The 19,404-nt window shown below is 40.3% G+C and overlaps 1 protein-coding gene across 14 annotated transcripts in view; it reads left to right on the top strand.

The window, feature by feature from the left end:
• The first annotated feature begins 4,024 nt into the window (after window positions 1–4,024).
• Window positions 4,025–19,404, top strand: part of SLIT2 (slit guidance ligand 2) — a 259,333-nt gene continuing 243,953 nt past the window's right edge. For all 14 annotated transcript variants that reach the window (XM_032187221.1, XM_032187217.1, XM_032187213.1 and 11 more), the window contains exons 1-3: window positions 4,025–5,530; window positions 7,160–7,231; window positions 8,439–8,510. In XM_032187221.1, coding sequence (XP_032043112.1) covers window positions 5,355–5,530; window positions 7,160–7,231; window positions 8,439–8,510 — 320 coding nt within the window. In that variant the 5' untranslated portion in view covers window positions 4,025–5,354. The remainder of the gene's footprint in view (window positions 5,531–7,159; window positions 7,232–8,438; window positions 8,511–19,404) is intronic.

Genomic DNA, 19,404 nt, shown 5'->3' with positions numbered 1-19,404 from the left:
TAGCTTTCTCAAAATAATCCCATGATGCCATGTGAAGTCTAAGCATAAATGAAGCAAAGAGTACCTGAATAATGTCATGTGTTAGTCTGGGTCATGTAACAATAAGTGTACTCATCTCTGACACTTCCATTTCCTCCCTCAGTACAATATTTTAGACCTAGCCATGAGGTATTGTAAATATTTTTCATAAAGGGGTAGCTTCTAATGAGAATCTTGCTGTTCAACAGATTTGCATGGAGTACCTGAAGTTCTGCTTATTGGATAAACTAGAATAAAACCACTCTATTCCATTAGAATAACAATGGAGTCCTTCAGAGTTTTACTTTTCTACTGCTAAAACCAGGAATTTGTTCAAATAATTTCCTTATCATACTTTGTGATAAAGCATTTTGAGACACTGTAAGGCTCCACAGGAGCCTAAAGGTTTTACATGTGTGAAATCTGTGACCTTAAAAATTTGATAGTGTCCCTTTGATATTGGATAAACCTCAGGTCACTCAGCTTTACATTAAGGATACATTTCTGAAATATTTACTACCAGTTGTAATGTTTATTATGGGTGTTGTTTCAGAGAAGTCAAGAAGTTTGATCCTTAGCTCCCTTGGAGAAGTTGTACAAACACAGACATGGTCCGATGCCCCCTTCCTGCCAGCAAGAGTTTGCTTTAATCTTGTATTTAATTTGGAGGTATTTCAGACCTGTTCTAAACTTGGCTGGCTAACAGCCAGAAAAGATAACTAGCAACTAAATATGATCTTCATCAACCTAAAATATTGTATTGTTATGCTTACAGTTTCCAAGTTGCTCTTTAGACTGTAGTTACCTCCATACACACCTCTGGAGTGCTGCTGCCCAGCTAGTTATTTTGTTATTTATGCATTTGAATTTCTTTTGGGAATGCAAGATTATGTTCATGTCTTCCTTAAGGTTTACTAATTCATGTGTTTTCTCCAGTTTATCAAAATAATTTAGAATTGTAATTCTGCCTTGCAAACTCCGTATCCCTTTTCATTCTGGTATCATCTGTTAATAGTTGTACTTAATTTTCAGTCACTGATGGAATCATTCAGTGACACAGTAGTTTTAACAGCTTTTTAAAGGAGTCTATACGTTCCCAGATTGACTATCAACCGTACTCTGAATATAGGGTTTGTTAAGTGCTCACGTTCCAGCAATTAGATTTTGACTATATTTAAGCAAATTACTTGGAAGAATGTTAATGTGTATGGTGGCAAATAACTTGCTAATGTACCATACTTTTCCCTTATCCACAAAGCTAGTTACTTCGTCAAAAAAATAAAACTAGATAAGTTTATACCGTTTATTCTTGATACACCCCTACTGGCCATTTTTCTATCTCCTTATTGACCTTGTTATTTACAAATAGATGAGTCATTTGTTTCAGTACCTTTCAGGCATGCTGTCCTTATAGAGCTATACAGATGCTCACAGAGATGATGCTTGTTCACAGAGTTTACTCAGACGTGTGCTCAGCCTTAGTCACTGTTAACCAACTCAGATTTTTGTATTGTAGTGCTCTGGATCCTGTTCTGAAGATGTTACCTCTCAGTGTTGACTTTGATCTCTTTATGTTATTAGTTCTGGTCTTACTCTCTGTTTCTATCTCTCTTTCTCCTTTAAACTCTCCCTTTAGTATCTCCCTTTTTTTGAGGATGTCTGTCTTCCAAAAGGGAGAATGCTGTACAACGAAATCTGGAGAACAGAAAACTTCCTTTAGCTGATGTCAGTGTTTTCTGAAATGGCTGCAACAGAATTTTTACTCTTCCACTGATGAATGCCTGTAACTGCTTTTTTTTAACGTGCCTTGTTGTTATTGTTTTTCCCCATCTTCCACCTCCATGGGTATGTTTTCCTTTATGACTTTGACAGAGGTTTCTGCAGGCAACATAGGCAGCCATGGGGCACTCTGCAGGGTGAGGTCTGTGGTCCAGCAGTGACACAGTACTGTGGCTGACCAAAGGCCTTGCCCTCAGACCGTCTGAGGATTTAGGGAGTATTCCCGTTAAAGAGTTTGGATTACAAAAAGAAAGTTGCAATGTGCTGGCAGGCAAGACACTCAGAAAAATCAATCTGAATGAATGAAAGGTATGCTTCAAAAGTAGGTATGTTAAAAATCAATGATACCTCCCCCCCAAACAAGAATAAAAATTGATCTTGCATGTACTTTAGTATACTTCTCTTTGAAAACAAAGTATATTAAATTAAGACCAATTTAGATTTTGAATCAGCTGTGCGTAGAGCAGTTTAGCAACTTTTAACACTTTAAAAATTGATTTGGATTTTCTGAAAACTGCTAATTTTAAAAAGGTTTATTATTTCTTCTCCTTGTGTCTTCTGCAGCCCTCAGTAAGTTGTTGGTACTTGAAAGAAATAATGAATAATAACAAATGGTTATGTTAGTATTTTCTCTGCCTGGAGTTACAAGATAAAGGATTTTAGTAGAGGCATGAAAGCAATATGTTAGAGAAAGTTTTTTTGTTGTTGTTTTTTGTTTTTTTTTTTTCCTCGTTAGAAAGTCCTTTCTAGATCCTTTGCAAAGACCTAAAACAACCAGTTGAAAAGAGTAAAAAGCCTTCACAGAAGCTGGTATCTTCCCCTTACAGTCACCGAATTCTCATTCCTGCATCAACCTAAACCTGGTGTATTTCGGCATCTCTGTGAGATGTAAGATGCTATTATTACCATGCGAAAACTGCAACAATCATATTTATCGGACATATCTCAGCAAATAGATGGAAAAATAAGCAGTTTTTAGTAGATACATATGTTTTTAACTATTTTCATTTTGGTGCACATTTGGTGCAAGAGAAGTCAGGAGTAACTTTGCTGACTACCAGTTCAGCAGATTAACTTTGACCTAGGATAGCGTTTCTGGGAAGAGAATTTGTCCTCTTGGTAACAAGCAAAAAGCAAGAGTAAGCCTCTTGTGCAGCAGAGACCCCAGGGATGAAGAGACTCAGCTGGACCCAGCCATATGGAAGAAGCTATGGGCTCCCTTGAGCATTTACAAACTACACCTTGCTGAAGGCTTAGTCATCGCTGCTGGGGGTTGCCATCTATGAAAGACAAATCACTTTCACCTATTACTCGGGTCTCAGGAGCTGTTATAAATCGCATAGAACCGCATTCACAAGCAGGGAAAACTGAAAACAAATAGAATTTACTTAGGAGCCTGCTTCATTTAATATTTTCCTAAGGATGCTGAAGATGCAATGACAATAAACAACGCTCCAGGAGAATTTAGCTGGAACGCTGGGTGTATTTATAATACAACTTTTTGAGATGGAAGGTGTTTTTTAAACGAGCACAGCAGTGTTGATGTCGCTACTCAACATATTTTAATGTATGGAGTGACACTTGCCCATTTTATTTTCGAAAATAATTTGCGGGAGATTCTGCTGTGTTTCACACTAAGCCTGCAACTGAAGAAAACGCCAAGAAACCCCCCTCTCTCCCTCTCCCTCTTTAGCGACTGCTGCACAACACAGTTAAAACGAGACCCTCGGCGAGCCGCCGGGGATATTTACAAGTGCAGCAGGCGACGTCGCAGCCTGCCCCCCCCCCCCTCACCCCCCCCCCCCCGGCTTCCCTTTCGGGGCAAAACCCAGGCGAGCATCGCGGCGGCCCCCAGCCTGCTCCCTCCTCTCCCCCCCCGGAGGCCGGGGCGAAACTCTGCACACCAACTCCGGAGCTCCGGGGCGGGGGGGGGGAAAGCACCGCCGCCACCGCGCTCCCCGGGGGGGTGCTGCCTCCCCCCGCGCCGCCGCCTCCCTCTTGCTCGCCCAACTTTCATTCATTGTTGGCGTCGCCCGGAGGCCCCCCCCCTTGTTATTTTCTCTCCCCCCACCTCCATCTCTCGCCGGGCCGGGGCGGGCGGCGGCGTAGCCAGTGAGCGCGGCGCGGGGCGCTGCGGGCGGGGCCGGGGAGGCGCGGCCCCACAGCCCCTATATAGGGCGGCGCGTGGGGCGCTCCCGGCTCCGTGGGAGCGGGGCGAGGCGGAGGAGGAGGCAGACGCGGGGGGGAAGCTCTCGGCGAGGTGCCGCTGCTCCGGAGCACTTTCGGCGGGCACCTTGCGGCGAGGAGGAGAGCCGGCCTGCGGGCGGCGGTGTCATCCTATTGTTCCAGCGGCGAGGCTCGGGGTGTGAGGGAAGGAGCCGGCGTGCCGCCTCCCTGCTCCGGTTTCTCCGCCGTTTTCCCCGGTGCCAGAGAGCCGAGGGGCCGGGCTGCTCGGTACCAGCACCCCCCAGCTCAGGTGCGGCGGGGGAAGGAAGGGGAGCGAAGCCTTCCTGAGGCGCTCGGGGAGAGGAGGAAAGTTGCTCCTTAGCCTGCGGCCAGCCCGGGAGCTGCTGAAGCGGCCTCACCTGGAAGGACCGAGCGGTTCCCACCTTTCCCATCAGGTGCCTTTGCCGCAGCTGAGCCGCGGTATCCGGGAGACCGCGGGGAGCGGAGTGCCGCGCCGCCGGGCCGTCTGCCGTGCTCCCGGGATCACAGGAGGATCTACCGCTGTGATCTGTCACCGAGGAGAAGGTCGTGGATGAACTCCCTTCCAGCAGGGCAACGAATCACTTCTCGAGCTGCTTATTATTATCGTGCTTTAGGACCAGCCCTTTCCTGCTAAACTTGGCTTGGGAGCTTACGGCAGGAGGGGGGCGCGGGGGGTGGAAAGCCAAGCCCGACATCATCTCGTGTGTTTGACTTTTTTTTTTTTTCCCTCCCTCCTCCTTCCGTGAGACAGTTTGATGAATGCCTGCGAGAGGGGTATGATTTGCTGAGGCGCCTCTGGCAAGGCGGTGTGTGCGCCGTGTTAGCCCCGCCGCCGCCCCCCGTGGGGCTGTGGGGGGACACGCGTGGGAGCCGAGCGGAGCGCAGGGAGCGCGCCTCTTGCGCCGACCGGGCTCCGCGGCCTCTAGCCGGGGGCTCGGGGGGGAGTCACGGCTTTGCAAGGGACGAGAAGGAGCCAGCTCAAGTCCGCCGTAGCCCCAGCCCGTGGCTTTGCTTCGCCTGCGCCGGGAGCGTGTGAAGAGGAGCTCCGAGCGCCGCCTCGCCTCTCCCCGCCACCCGACGGGCCAGCGAGGGAGGGCCCCGCTCCGGCCCCCTCCTAGCCAAGTTGCCTTCAGCAGCGAATCGCTGCCACCCACCCCACTTTGCCGGGCTTGTTTTCTTGGCTTAGCTTTGGATAGAGAGGACTCCGCTTTCTCCGCACCCTGAAAGTTGCCCGAGCGGTCCCCGCGGCGAGGAGGAGGAGGAAGAAGAGGAGGAGGAGGAGGGCGGCGCGCCCCGCGCCTCCCCGGGGCCGAGGCCGGCGGGCCCCGGCCGGGCGGCAGCGGGCGGTGATGATGTGCGGCTGGGGGAAGCTCACCCTGGCCCTGGGGCTGCTGCTGGCCATGGCGGGCGATGTGGCGCCGCAGCCGTGCCCGGCGCAGTGCTCCTGCTCGGGGAGTACCGTGGACTGTCACGGGCTGGCGTTGCGCGGCGTCCCGAGGAACATCCCCCGCAACACCGAGAGGCTGTAAGTAACCCGAGCCAGCCCTCCTCCGCGGGTCCCCCGAGACCACGGGGGCAGAGGTGGCCCCCGGGGCCGCTTCGGGGTCCCGCCGGCCGCCCTGGGTGCGGGGGGGTGGTGGCTCCGTCCCCTTCCACCGCCTCTTTCGCCGCGATGCGCGGGGACAGGAGGGAGGTGGACGCGGCTCCCGGCACGCCGCCTTTCATCCTGGGGGGAACGACCACCCTTACACACCCTCTTGAACATCTCCCCATATCCTGAGGGCCCCCGTTTCCCGTCCAGCTGGGCTCTTGGGGCTTTTTTCCCCGAGGCCGGGCCTCGGCGCTGCGCGGGCGGGCCCCGGGGGGGTCGCAGAGCCGAAACCCGGCGGTGCTCTGCCAGTGGGCGAGGGTGTGTTTGGGTGCTGTAGCCCCACTTCCTCTCACACAGCGTCGAGCTGAGCTTCAGCTACGACCCCCTCAGTCCTCCCGACCCCTTTTTGAGACTGCTCAGTGTCCTCCGATGAGGGTATTTTCCATGCGTGAGGGAGAGCTGGCACGCAGGCGGTGCTCTCTGGTATCAGGAGGGGCTGAGGAGGAGAAGAGATGAGCACATTATTAACCTTTAAGTCATTTAAATGTTGGAGTATGAACACATCTCAAGTGATGAATTCCACACCGGGAGAGCACCAGGGCCACTGCTTTCTGCTGGGACTGGTGTGGTTTCCCTACGGCATTCTGGCCGCGTGTGATATAAACACCAAAAAAAGTGACTTTTTCCACAAATGCATTGGAAATGAGCTGTAATTGTTAGGGTAGTTTCCATGTGATACCACTTCCTAATGGCTTACCTCAGGAATTGAAGTCGGTTTTACTTGCAGTGATTGCAATTGAGGGAAGTTTATATCTTGACCTAAAATATTAAAAAAAAAAAAGAAAAAAAAAAAAGGAGGGGGGAGATGGACACTCAACTCTACAGAAGAAAGTAGTGCTGAAATGTGAACAGAAATGCTAGGGCCTAAATGCAGTTTTCTGTTGCCATGCCTTATGTTCTGCAGTTAATCCAGCTTCCTGTGCTGTGAGGAGTTCAGTTTCTGTAAAATCATCTTTCCAAGTATTTACCCTGCAACAATCTTGTGCTTGTTTGAAAGCTAATGTTTGCTACAGAAAGTAAAGACCTCTTCTGCCTCTATAGGAATACTGTGAAAGCTGAAAGTTGTTAAAAACATAGAAAATGGTCTTGATTTCTGTCACTTGTTCAGTTCTTGTAACTCTTATCAGCCAACCTAACGTACTGTCGTGTCCCTATAGTAGCCTTAGTGGTTTTCCAACTGCAGTCATAACCGATGTTCAGACAATTTTTGGCTGTTCTATGTTGTTAAAGATAAATGTGAGCTATATAATGGCAGGCAGAACTGACTTTGTGAGGGTTTCTTATTACAAAGTTTGAAACTACTACTTTTGAGATAAACCTTCATTCAGGCACTTGGAAATCTGGAACTTGTGCAGTGGTAGTTGCAGGAACGATTGGTTCACCGGGATTGCTTACGTCTTGCAGTTCCAAAAAATGCTGTGCCTTTGAAAGCAAACAATATAACTTAAAAGAAAACAATTTCTTAATGTTTTAATTTTGCTACTTCTGAATTATTCTTCTTAGGGATCTTAATGGAAATAACATCACCAGAATCACCAAGACCGACTTTGCTGGTCTAAGGCACCTTCGAGTTCTGTAAGTTTTCCCATTCTGTCACTGATCCATTTTAGGACGTGCAGCTTCAGATTATGTTTTAAAAATATTGAATCTTTCAGTTTAAAATAATATTTAAAAATATTAAATCTTTCAGTTTATAAGTTGGCTAGGTTATCTATTGCTTTAACTTTTATGCTACTGCATCTGAATTTACATCCTCTCCTCTATGTTATAGACCAATATAAATAAGTTAGCAAATGACTTTAGTGTCATCTTGTTTATATTTCTTTTAAATCTCTACCTGAGGTTGTAAAATAAATGGAGATTTTAATTTGGCATGTAGATTACAAAAAAAGAGTTGTTAAAACTTCCTGAGTAACTGTTGGAATGACTTCAGTTTAAGCTTAGTAAACTTATAGTTCACATTGAAAATAGGAATGCTCAAGCTGAAGTGTAAGGGAATTCATTAAAGAGGTAAAAAGTTATTCATTTAATTGATAAAAAGCAAGTCTTAGCTGTTGACTATTACTTTTTAGTTTCTGGGCAAAAAGAAAACGCTTTAACAGTAAATTTGATCAAGAAATAATTTGGATTCTTTTTGTAAATGCTTTTGTAAGCATTATGAAGCTTTTCAAAATCTGTGTGCTTTGGGGGAGATAGTTTAACTAATATCACATTTAAAATACTACATGATTTACATAACTTATTTGTTAAGGCTATTTTATTTGACCAAGTAGTTGTATACTTTTTCCTTCTTAAACAGAATATCATGCTGTAGTAACTTTTAATTTTTTGTTAAACTATTGTTATGGTTACAGTTTCAGTGCAGTCTTTCACTGATATTTTTTTCTAAACACTACTGTTCTGTATTTTTGTGTTGTTCTCATGTGAGACTAGTTTTGCTTTCATACTATTCAACTGGAATCTTAAAGCTTGCCGAAGAGTGATAATGTATGTGCGTGTATGAGCACAGCATATATGCAAGATGTGTAACCTTTTAACTTGGGACTCTTTGAGTAAATGTAATATCTATTTCTGTCTACTTTAAGATTTTTTGTCTTTTTGGGTATATGATGTCATCTAAAGTGTTGGATGACAGGAGTCCAGGAGGTTAAATTGGATGTCACTTCAGAATAACTGTTGTAGTGTTTTAATGAAGATGAGGTTGTCTTTAAATAGCTACTCTTTGCTCCAACATCACTTGTTGCATTATTGAAACTTACATACAAAAACTTCTACGTTTCAGTCAGCTCATGGAGAACAAGATTAGCACTATCGAGAGAGGAGCATTCCAGGATTTAAAAGAACTGGAGAGGCTGTAAGTATTTTTAATTCTAAATGTATGAGAAAAATAACTTCCTGTCAAATCAGTTATGTGTTAATGCACTCAGGCCTATGGTTTTCTGTTTGTTTTTTCTAACTTGAGACATCTTTATCCTTATCAAGACATGAGAGCAGTAAAAAAAATTCTCAGACTGTGTGTGGGGGGGAGCTTGAATGAGTAGTTCAGATTTGAAGTGTAAACTGCAATTGTCATTCAGGGAAGAGTTTGAATGCTATGAAATGTTTTTCCCTTGAACACAAAGGAGTTTTTCAAATGTGAATACACCTACAAAAGCCTGTTTCCTTGTATATCACACGAGATGCTTGTCTTGAAGATGCTGAGTGTTTTATATGATGTCCTGTTGGAAGTTAATGCTAGTTGTGAAGGTTAGTCTTAATACATGCAGTATGAAAGCAACAGTTGAAATCTATGCTGGTTTTTGAATTAAGCTTTTACAAAGACTTAAGAAAAATATGGACTGTGAACTTTCTGAAATGAATTGGATTTGTCCTTTTTTTTTTTTTTTTTTTTTTTTAAAAAAGAAAAGAGTCCTGTGGGGAAAGAGGATGGAGCTGGGAAGACAAGGGTTTTGGCTAGTGAAGCTGAAGTGTAAACACCCGCTTTGTTGCAGTGGGACATATAAATAGCAAATGAATAAGAGACTAGTAAAGAAAGCTAAGCAGGTTTGGGAATTAGTTTTCAGTATGTGTTTTCTTATTTTGCCATGTTTTCTCAAATGAAAGTCTTTTTGAAAATATACTGTATGATTTGTATTACAAAATCCATCTCATTAAAAGCCAGATGCTGGTAGTTGAATATAGTTTGAGCTAGAAAAATCTATGGGAACTACTTTATTAATGTATATTCGTGTAGAACTTGAGAGTGGTGTCTTCATTATCAGGCATCTTTGTTGCTCCATTTTCATTGTCACCTTTTCTTTACGCATGCCTCTGAGGTCTTGTTTAGCCTCTCAATCACTGGTGCCTTAACTTCAGAAAGGTATTTCTACTTGACTCCATTGAAAAGCATCACTGGCCTAAACATTCTGTCTAATTATAGTTGTGCTCTGGATCTACAGTTGCTGTATGTTTAAAACAAACAAAAAAATTGTTTCATGTAAATATAGACAAAGCTTTTCAAGAAATTTAGTAACCACCACTGTATAATTATATTTCTGAAATCTTTTTTAAATAAACTAACTTTTGACCTAGAAATTGAAAGTGCTGTTATGTTCTGAAGCCTTTTTTTAATAATCTTAAATGAGACTGCTCTGAGAAATGCATAGTCAGAATTTTCAAAGCTATATTAAAACAGACTTAATGCAATGTTTTTTACAATGTGTTTTAAACTTAGTACAAAGCATAGGGATTTAGTGCAGCTTTTCCTGCTGAGATGTATATTGGAATAATATATACACATTCCTAAATTTAGTTTATAAGGTCTAACTAAATAATTAAACAGCAGTGTAGTTCATATTGCAAGAGTAAGTACACATACATGAAACATTAATAAACACTAAAAAAGTTGTGCTTTCACTATGAATGTGGTTTGATACTGAGATACAAAATACTTGCTAAGTTTTAAAACGGTATATAATCCGTTTTATTTTGTGATTATTTTGAAGCAAGTTCTTGTTACATGATTATGAATACTTCCAAGAAATCTTCATAATATGATGTGTTAAAATTAATTTAATTATAAGATTTCTGATGTTGAATACAGTACTGCAATACTAAAAAAAAAAAAAAATTGAACTTCATTAATTAAAACTTTCTTGTCTGAAGTGTTCACATCTTGCTATTAGATTTTTTTTTGTTGCATTTTCTTGATAAGTATGTAAAATATTTGGAAAACAATAGATATCTTACAGTTATGTGATACTAGTTCAGAAGAAAAATTCTAATAATTACAGTTACTTTTTTGGGTTATTTTCATTCACACTTCAGCAAGTAAACTGACATTTGGAAGTTCAGTCAATTTTAGACCTAAGAAGTTAAATTCTGCTTTGTCTTCAGGATTTTCTGTGCTCCAGTAATTGTCAGTTTTCGTGTTTCTTAATTTGCTGAAATTCAGTCAGTGTTAGGTGTGTGGGTGACTTGTAGCTTGAATATATATGCAGGATGTCTTTAAACCATCCCAGCTGTTGGCTAAGAGCAAATATTTCATATTTGTGAGGAAAAGCTGAGAAAATTCCTCTTGTTTACAACTGCCAAGTCCATCTGATGAAGACACAATGTTATCTGACAGCCAATTCATCTCCTTGGGATTCTGAAATTCAGAAGGATTTCTCAGTGAGCTTGCGGATACTTCAATTATTTTCTTTGATACAGTAAATCGCAAGCACTCTGAAGTTGTTTATATATGTGTAGGTGTAGGATGCCACATTTCCACTCTAAGTGTAATCTGCCAAGCTACTGTCAATACCTGATGAAGTTCTTTTGGTGTGCCAATGGACAGTGTAAGAATTTTACTGGATCTTACATGAACTTGATTTAATTTATAAAACTGTTTACAAGTAATGCATTTCTTATGTTAGAATATATTTATCTCTAGATTAAGTGGTGCTACTTGTGTGTTTTTGGTATTTTTTACTGTAATTTCAGTGACAAAATCATTTGTTACTCTGAATTTCAAAGAACCGTTTGGTTGGTCAGTGATTCACTTGCTGTGAATACCCATTTGAAGCTCTCATCGTGCAAAATGCTGAATAACTTAATCTTTTAACTGAAGTGGGAATTGGAGACCTGGAACACTCTGTAAAATTATATCCCTAGGAGAAAAAACTCTCATCCTTTTCTTCAAAAGGAAGCTACTGAAGATACAATTCGTTTGAAGCTATGTATACCTCTTAGGTGGTTAGAAATGTTACTCAAACTACAGGAGAAACAATAAATCTGTAGTATACTAGATCTGTAATACTATGTACACAAAGCTATTTAGACCTAGTATTCTCCGTAACAAGAATGTCACACCACTGTGGTTGTAGAAGTGTAATGGAAACTACAACCACAATAAATACTTCTGTGACAGGTGATTGTTACTACAGCAGCACTGCTGTTATTTTCAGTTAGCAATAAATGATCATGTAGTAGTTAGTGCCTGCTACATAAGGACTGGGAGGGAGTAAAAGATGGAAACTAGCAACTTAATCAGCTAGTTCTTCGGTCTGTAGAAATTGAGTTTTGAAGAGACCTAGGTTAAGATGAATGTAATCTTGCTATAAGCCTTTCAGTTGGATGCTCTCTAAAAACTCTTCAGTCAGATGTGTATACTTTACAGTATTCCCTTAAGTATAATCTCTGGCAGTATTATCTCAGTGCTTAAGGGCTACTAGTTTTTCTCCCAACCAATTTGGTACAACACTGCTTGAGCTCTGAGCTAGCAAGTCTGCCCTGAATACGTCTCTTTGCAGCCTGTTCCTTGAATGGCTGAATCAAATGGTCTATTGTGTTGTGTAGATGTTCTCAGCATCTGTTGAAACAAGCCTCTTTAAACTTCTATATAGATAACCTATTTCCCAGTGAATGGGATAGCTTGTACCTTTCTGTACATCCTGAAGCAGTGTCAAAAACTATTGGATTAATTACTATCAAGTTTATGTATTTAGCATTTGCAAAACTTTCTCTATCAACCACCAACCTGTATTATTATTTAGGAAGAAATTCTTCTCAGAGGGTGGTGAGGCACTGGAACAGGTTGCCCAGAGATGCTGTGGATGCCCCATCCCTGGAAGTGTTCAAGACCAGGTTAGATGAGTCCCTGAGCCAGAACAACCAGATCTATTGGGTGGTGTCCCTGCCTGTGGCAGGAGGATTGGAACTAGATGGTCTTTAAGGTTTCTTCTAACCCAAGCCATTCTGTGATTATGTGCTTGTGTTCATATGAGTAGGGTCACTTTTCAATGGTCCTTAAATAGTTCAGTACATGACAGGTCTCATAAAGGCTCAGGGTCTGATCTGTTACGTTGCCTGAACCAATCTTAGATAGACCACCACCATGTGTTAGGTTTCGTTTTGTGGAAGGAAGGCACAATGGACACAGTCTAGAGATTTTTTATATTGTTTAAGAAAGTCTAGAGACTACTGATTTTTATGGGAGGCAATCTCTTCACTATCATTCTTACAAGAATGTTGTTAATGCTCAAGTTAAACACTTGTTTCTTCTTTTTCAAAGGTGTCATCTTGTGTGATGTTTATAATAGTTTGAACAATGAAGATAGTTTTTAGAAAGTGGTAATTTTCAGTCTAATACCACCACTGGACACGACTTTAAACTGACTTTTTAAAAACTTATCATTTACTGCCAAGAACACCACCTTCTGTGGTGTAGCAGCTACTCTTGTAGTATCCCAGTGTTTTTACAAGCTATTGTCACCTGGAGGGAAATAAAAGCTTGAAGACAGTTGCTATAGGCTATGAACTGGTTTTGTTAAGAGCTGCTTGTCTAAAATTTACTTGTATTTCTGGAGTAAAAAGAATTTAATATAGACAGATTATGAGGGTAAATGGACTATTTACTTGATTCTATAGCAGAGCTTTTCATTTAGGGGCAATTTTTTTGGCTGATAAGAAAATTATTTTTAACGGTAAGTTTTTTCTAATAACTGATGTCTCAAATGCTAGGTAAAAATTTTATGATCACTGTAAGGCTATGCTGAACATACAGAAGGTGTCAGAACAGGAAGAGTTTACAGCAATAGTTTGAAAACTACTGTGATTTTTTCTTCCTGTACTTGAGAATCTTCCATTGAGGAAGAAATATGTCCCTAAAATGCTAATTTGGAGTCTGATTCTGCAGACATTTACCACATGAATAGCTTGGTTTGCATGAGTAGTCCTGCTGATAACTCTGCTGAGAAAGGTTGCTTGTGTGGCCTAAAATGTTTCCAGGCCAAGCCATCACACTTTTGATACTTGAATTAATAGAACTTCTAAAGTCCATTTTTTGTCTTAATAAATCTACAAATTCTATTCTTTAGAATTAAAAACAACAAAACCCATCCAAGCAAAACCAAACAAAAAACTAAACCAACGCTAAAATTCACCTACTTCTGCTGAAAGCTAGTATAGAGAGGCAAAATGTTACTCAGAGGTTGTAGAACTGCAGTCTCTGATCTAGTACCTGAGCTAAATACTTATTTCCCCAAGAAAACCAGCCCCCCTGAGTTTTATGGTGTGACTCAGCTGAAATCCTTAGTTGAAGACAAGAATGCTGTAAGGGTTGAATTCATGTTGATACTTGAAATAGCTTTTAAACTGAAAGCCTTATATATTGTCTATTTTCATGCTGCTTAAAATGTATAACTGAATGATGGAGAAAGAGATTTCAAGAATTAAATACTTTGTTATAGTTCATACACTTTTTTTGAACTTTTTACAGCACAATTCTAAAACAGCAGAACTGAGGAATTGCCTGTACTTGTTACATATTGGGGGCCACATCTTGACAAATGCATTAAAGCAAGCTATTAAAACTTCTGAAGGGGAGAATTAACTGAGGAGTGTACACCTGAGTACTTGAGTCAGTAGTATTGAAAGCTCTTAGTTTTGTTCATCTAAGGGTGAATGATTTGAAACTTGTAGATTGTGTCACAGCACAGAAATAGAGGTATGTATTTCAATTATATGTTCTTAAGGAGAAATATTTTCCACTTAGTAAACAAAGTGAAGTACTATTCAGATTTCTTTTCCATATTCAAATCTATGTATAAAACTGCTGTTTGCAGCTTCTGGATCATACACAGAAATCCATCTTTCCAGTCATATGGGACAATATGGGTCATATTAAAGGATTTTTAGCTTACCCTAGTCTCTGATAAATGTGTTAAATGCATGCTGTATTAGCAGTTTTTGAATTTTTAAATGAAAAACTCACTTCTGAGTTTTTATGATCTCTGAAACATGCGGTGTTTTACAGAGCATCTCATCTTACAAAAGCAAGTGTAGCAGGATGAACTAAGAAATAACTTTTTTTTCATCTAGAATAAAAACAAATACAGTTTGTCTTGGGCAACACAGCCCACCAGACCTAGAAAACTATGAAGGGAATTAGCAGCTGCTTCAAAATGGACTGGATAAACTAGTACGCTTCCTTTTGTCTAGTCTAGGAGTCTATTTCATGTAAGTTCTTTCTTAGGAAGCAGGAATAATACTGCTCCACCAACACTCGATAATACTGCATGACATGAAACTAACTATTGTGACCTCTCATAGCACTGCTGATGTTTCTCAAACAAAAGATTGACTGTATGTAATGGAATAAAACATGCTCTCTTGAGCTTAAAATAAACCTGTGTACTAACTTTTTATTATCTATTGGTGTGGCATGAGATCGTGTTTTCATTCCAAGTATTTGAGAAGCTCCATCCATAAGACTTGAGTTCCAAGTAGGAAAGCTAGTAACTCTTAAAAGAATGATTTTTAATTTTCTTGGAATGTGATCTCTGTCAATAAATTAATCGTAGAATATTTAATCTTGTTTTGAACTTTCCTTTGGAGGGAAGTGAACTGCTAGAGTATAGCAGTTTCAACCCTTTCAGTTGCAGAACAGAAATGTTACACCCCTCAATCCTCTACTCCCCCACTCAAAAAAAAAAAAAAAATCACTTCTATACTTCTGTATCTATATGATCAAAGCTCAGGAGCTGGGACTTCTGGAAAAAATGCCAAACATTGCAAAACAACATCATAAAAAATACTTACTTTTTAACCATGAAGCAAAATTGTATTTTTTCTAATTTACATAGGTTTAGATATGAAGTTTAAAGGTTTATGTGGAATTTGGGATCCACCATGAAAAGTGTTTTTAGTAGTTGAGTCACGGCTACTGTTCATTACTATCATTGGTAAAAAAAAAAAAAAATAAAATAAAATAAAAATAGCCAATTAATGAATTACTTCATCTTTTTTTGTGCATGACTAGATATGTAGTCTCAAGAAAAGCAGCTTTTTTGGCATGAAGACCTTATTTTGTATAAGCAGCAGAGTTGTCATCTGAATTGATGTTGTACTGAGCTGTTAGAATGGGTCCTTAGCACAGGTGTGTAAAGGTGTCTCCAGTTTTTCTCACTGATCCCTGTTCTTCATGTTAGTGTGCAAGTTCATTCCTGAAGCCTGAGAGTAATTTTTTCATTTGAGGTACATTGTGAACAGAATCTGACTGCCACCATTGGGAAGGTCTGTGTTGTGCTGCCTGAAACTTGGGAATTTTATACATAAACTTGTTTTGAAGTCTGTTGTTATGATTTTCTCCCCTTTGAACCATTGATACTTAAGCACCTGTCTGACTTTGGTCTGGAAATATGAGCATTGAAAGGGTTAATAATACACACCTAAAGGTATAGGTAGCGGAAGAATAATGAGTTCAGGTAGAGAATATGTTTTTGAACAGCCCTGAAGGGGGTGAACAGTTATTCCTTGTTAATCACGGATGTGAAAAATCCTTCTCTTTGTTAATCCTACATAGTTTAAGGGCAATGCATAGTGCATTCCTCATTTTAGAACAGGGAGGAGGCTGTGAAGCCTGCGGTGCTAATCACTTACCAAAGGAATGTGAGACCATCTTACAAGAATTATACTGGGGCACCTGTATTTATAGTTTTTTTTTTTTTTTTTAAAAAAAAAAAAAAAAAAAAAAAACAACAAAACCTACAGTAATTATAATATATTAGCAGACTTTTGTCAAAACAACTTCAAATATCTTTTCTAGAAAAAACGTCTGGTAAATCAGAAAATAGGCAAAGGCTATATTTGAAGATGATATTTTAAAAGAGAAGCACGGTTCTAATAGTGTTTTAAAAATCAGCTTATTCTGCAATTAAAATGCAGCTATATAACAAAATATCTGATAAAACTTTTCAGTCCAAGAGCCATGTTCTTCTTTTGAAAGCCTGGTAAACTTTCATTATTATTTTTAGTATATTTTACTCATTTGAGTGTAGTTTCTCATGGGACTCCTTTTATAGGTCTAGAAGTCAAATTGCAGTGAGAAGTCCTGTTTGCTCTTTGCAGACCTTTTTACAAATTCCAGGGCAGGAAGGCTGTTTATTTTTCCCACATCTGTTTTGTGCTCATCCTTTGTCACATTGTTTGCTGGATGCTCTTCTTTCTTGCTTCCTCCGAAATGAGTAATTTGCACTGTTGCAAAATGTTGAAACCAAACATGATTCTATAGAACTGTTTTATCAATGTTTTTCTTTCAAATAGTGTTTTGTGGTCATAATATATTTTAAACTGATGCTACAGAAGTGCTGATATTAAACTTAAAACAATACATTTCACTTCCCAGATCAAGTTAAATAACTACAAAAACAGATTTAATAGTAGATGGCAATGGGTAAAAATTAACTTTTGACAGTATATTACCTTTTAATATAGTATATTTTGGAGGGCATCTAAAATGCTCCTTACTTTAATTGTGGAAGCCACAGTTTCACCTGGAATTTTACAGTTAAACTCCAAAAGGCATGAGGAATTTGGCTGCAGGACTGTTACTTCAGTGACTCATACTGTTATATTACTTCATTTAATCTGAAGAGGCTGGATGAAAACGAAATCATAAGAATGGTGTTATTTTCCTTGATAGTTTGTAGCATATTGGGGTGGCTTGTTTTTAACAATAGCCTAATACAATGTAGCAACTCCTCTCTTAATTAAAACACACCAGGCTGTCTGAGTTTAGTTTGGCAGGATGCCTGTACAGGTGCTACACAGAATACTTGAATGAAAACTTACTGTGCTGACTTGGTACCAGAAACACAGTTACAAGCCCTTCTAGACCATTCGTAGGCACTTGTCTGCTTTCTAAACAGTCCGCCCAAAATAGATCATATCCCCCAATCCAACACCATTCCTCTTTTTTTTTTTTTTTTTTTTTTTTTTTTTTCCTCTTGGATACCCTTTCTGTTGTCTGATCATCCTTGCTTCATCTGATACTTGATCCCATATTACTTTATGGAAGTCTTCTAATTTGTTTCCTTCTGTTGAGTATATGTCCATTACAAAATAACTTTAGAAAAATTTCTTGGCTTTGGAAAAATTTTCTGTAGTATCTGAGCAGCCCCAAATGCTGAGGTTTGGTAAGGTGTTTTACAAACTTTAAAATAAAAGGCAATTCATTCAATTGATATGGTCGAGTTAGTGCTCGAGTTATTTTGCATGCTTCCCTGGGTCTTTACTACAGTGAAGTGTTGTTATAATAAATGTACTTGATTTTTTTCCCCATTTCCCAGATGAGGACAGTCATGTCTGGGGTAGGATTTGTGCCCTAGTTGTTAAGGAGATTTTTTCCCTCTATCAAGACTAAATGTTCTGGAGTAACAAGCAGTTCTGGTCTAAATAATGAGTCTTCAGATATATCTTGCCAGTCACTCTGATATTCTTGCTGCACCGCCATTTCTGCTTAATCAGTCAGGATGATAATGGTCAGGACAGATCTGGATGCAGAGTGAGAAGCAGTTTGGCAATGGCTACAACCATCTCTGATGGACTGTTGTGACCTCCCAGCAACTGGTTATTATAGGAAACAGCTTTCCCTATCGGAGAGGGGGGAACAAGCCTGAAACATGGTACTGACCTTTGGTACCTTTATTCTTACTCTCCCATATAGTTGACTTACTCAGCATCTGTCCTTTAATTATCATACATTAATTTGTATGTCAAAATTGAGAATGGAAAATCACCATTTCTCAAAGTAGAATAAAATCCAATGGGTCTCAAAGAATCACAAAATTGAAAATTTTATGGGAGCTTATCAAGTCCAATGACACCACATAAAGCAAAGTCAGCCAGGGCAGGTGGCTGACGGCTGTCTCCAGTTGGGTTTCAAATGTCTCCAATGATGGATAATCTTCAACATCACTGGGAAATCCATTCCAGTGTTTAACCATGCTCTTAGACAGGTTTTCCTTATGTTTAAATGTAACTTCCTGTTTTGATTTGTGTCAATTGTCTGTTGCCCTTTCACTGGGCACCACTGAGAAGAGTTTCATTCGGTCTTTCATACTAGGGAAGGAAGTCCATGAGGTACATATACACGTTGTATTTATACACGTTAAGATCCCTTTGAACCTTTTTCTCCCTAGGCTAAACAACTCCACCTCTTTCAACCTTTCTCCTTGTAACTGGTGGGAAACCTTCACCCTGAATACTCATCTTTGCAGCCCTTTGCAAGACTTGCTCCAGTATGTCCACGTCTCTTGTAACAGTGAGTCCAGAACTGGGCACAGTACTCTAGCTGTCTAACCAGAGCTGAGCAGAGGGAAAGAATCCCATCTTGACCTACTGGCAGCATTATTCTTTGTACAGTACAGGATGCTCATGGCCTCCTTTGTCATGATGGCACACTGCTGGCTCCTTTGATCTCCCGTTCACCCTGGACCTTTCTCTATAAAGCTGTGTTCCAAGTAGTATTTCTCCAGTGTTTGCTATTGCATAGGGTTATTCTTCCTCAGTTGTAGGACTCTGCATTTCCCTTTTGTTGAGCTTCATGAAGTTCCTCTCTGCTCAGTTTTCCAGCCTCAAGGCTGATCAGCCTGTAGTTCCCTGGATCATGCTTTTTCACACTTTAATGGGGTATTTTTTGACAGCAATTTTTGACATGTCATTTCATATTAAATTGATCTTTAATGAAAATTTTGTCTGTGTGTTTTTAAAGGATATGAATATTTTGCAAATGAGCTTCAACAAAAAGGTGTTATGTGTTATTTTTAAGTGGTGTGATGATAATGTCTTCAAACACTGCTATCAAACAATGAATGACAATCAAACAATAGGTGTGGATGTGCTTCTTTGAGTTTCTAAGCTATACTGTACTGTGTGTTACTATGCACAGAAAGCATTATTTACTTCTCAGCGAACTTCAGAGGAGGAATGAAGAATAATGGCTTCTG

Source organism: Aythya fuligula, chromosome 4 (assembly GCF_009819795.1).
Source record: "Aythya fuligula isolate bAytFul2 chromosome 4, bAytFul2.pri, whole genome shotgun sequence".
In the NCBI taxonomy this organism is placed as follows: Eukaryota; Metazoa; Chordata; class Aves; order Anseriformes; family Anatidae; genus Aythya; species Aythya fuligula.
The sequence above is the reverse complement of the archived record's forward strand: the minus strand, read 5'-3'. Positions and strand labels throughout refer to the sequence as shown.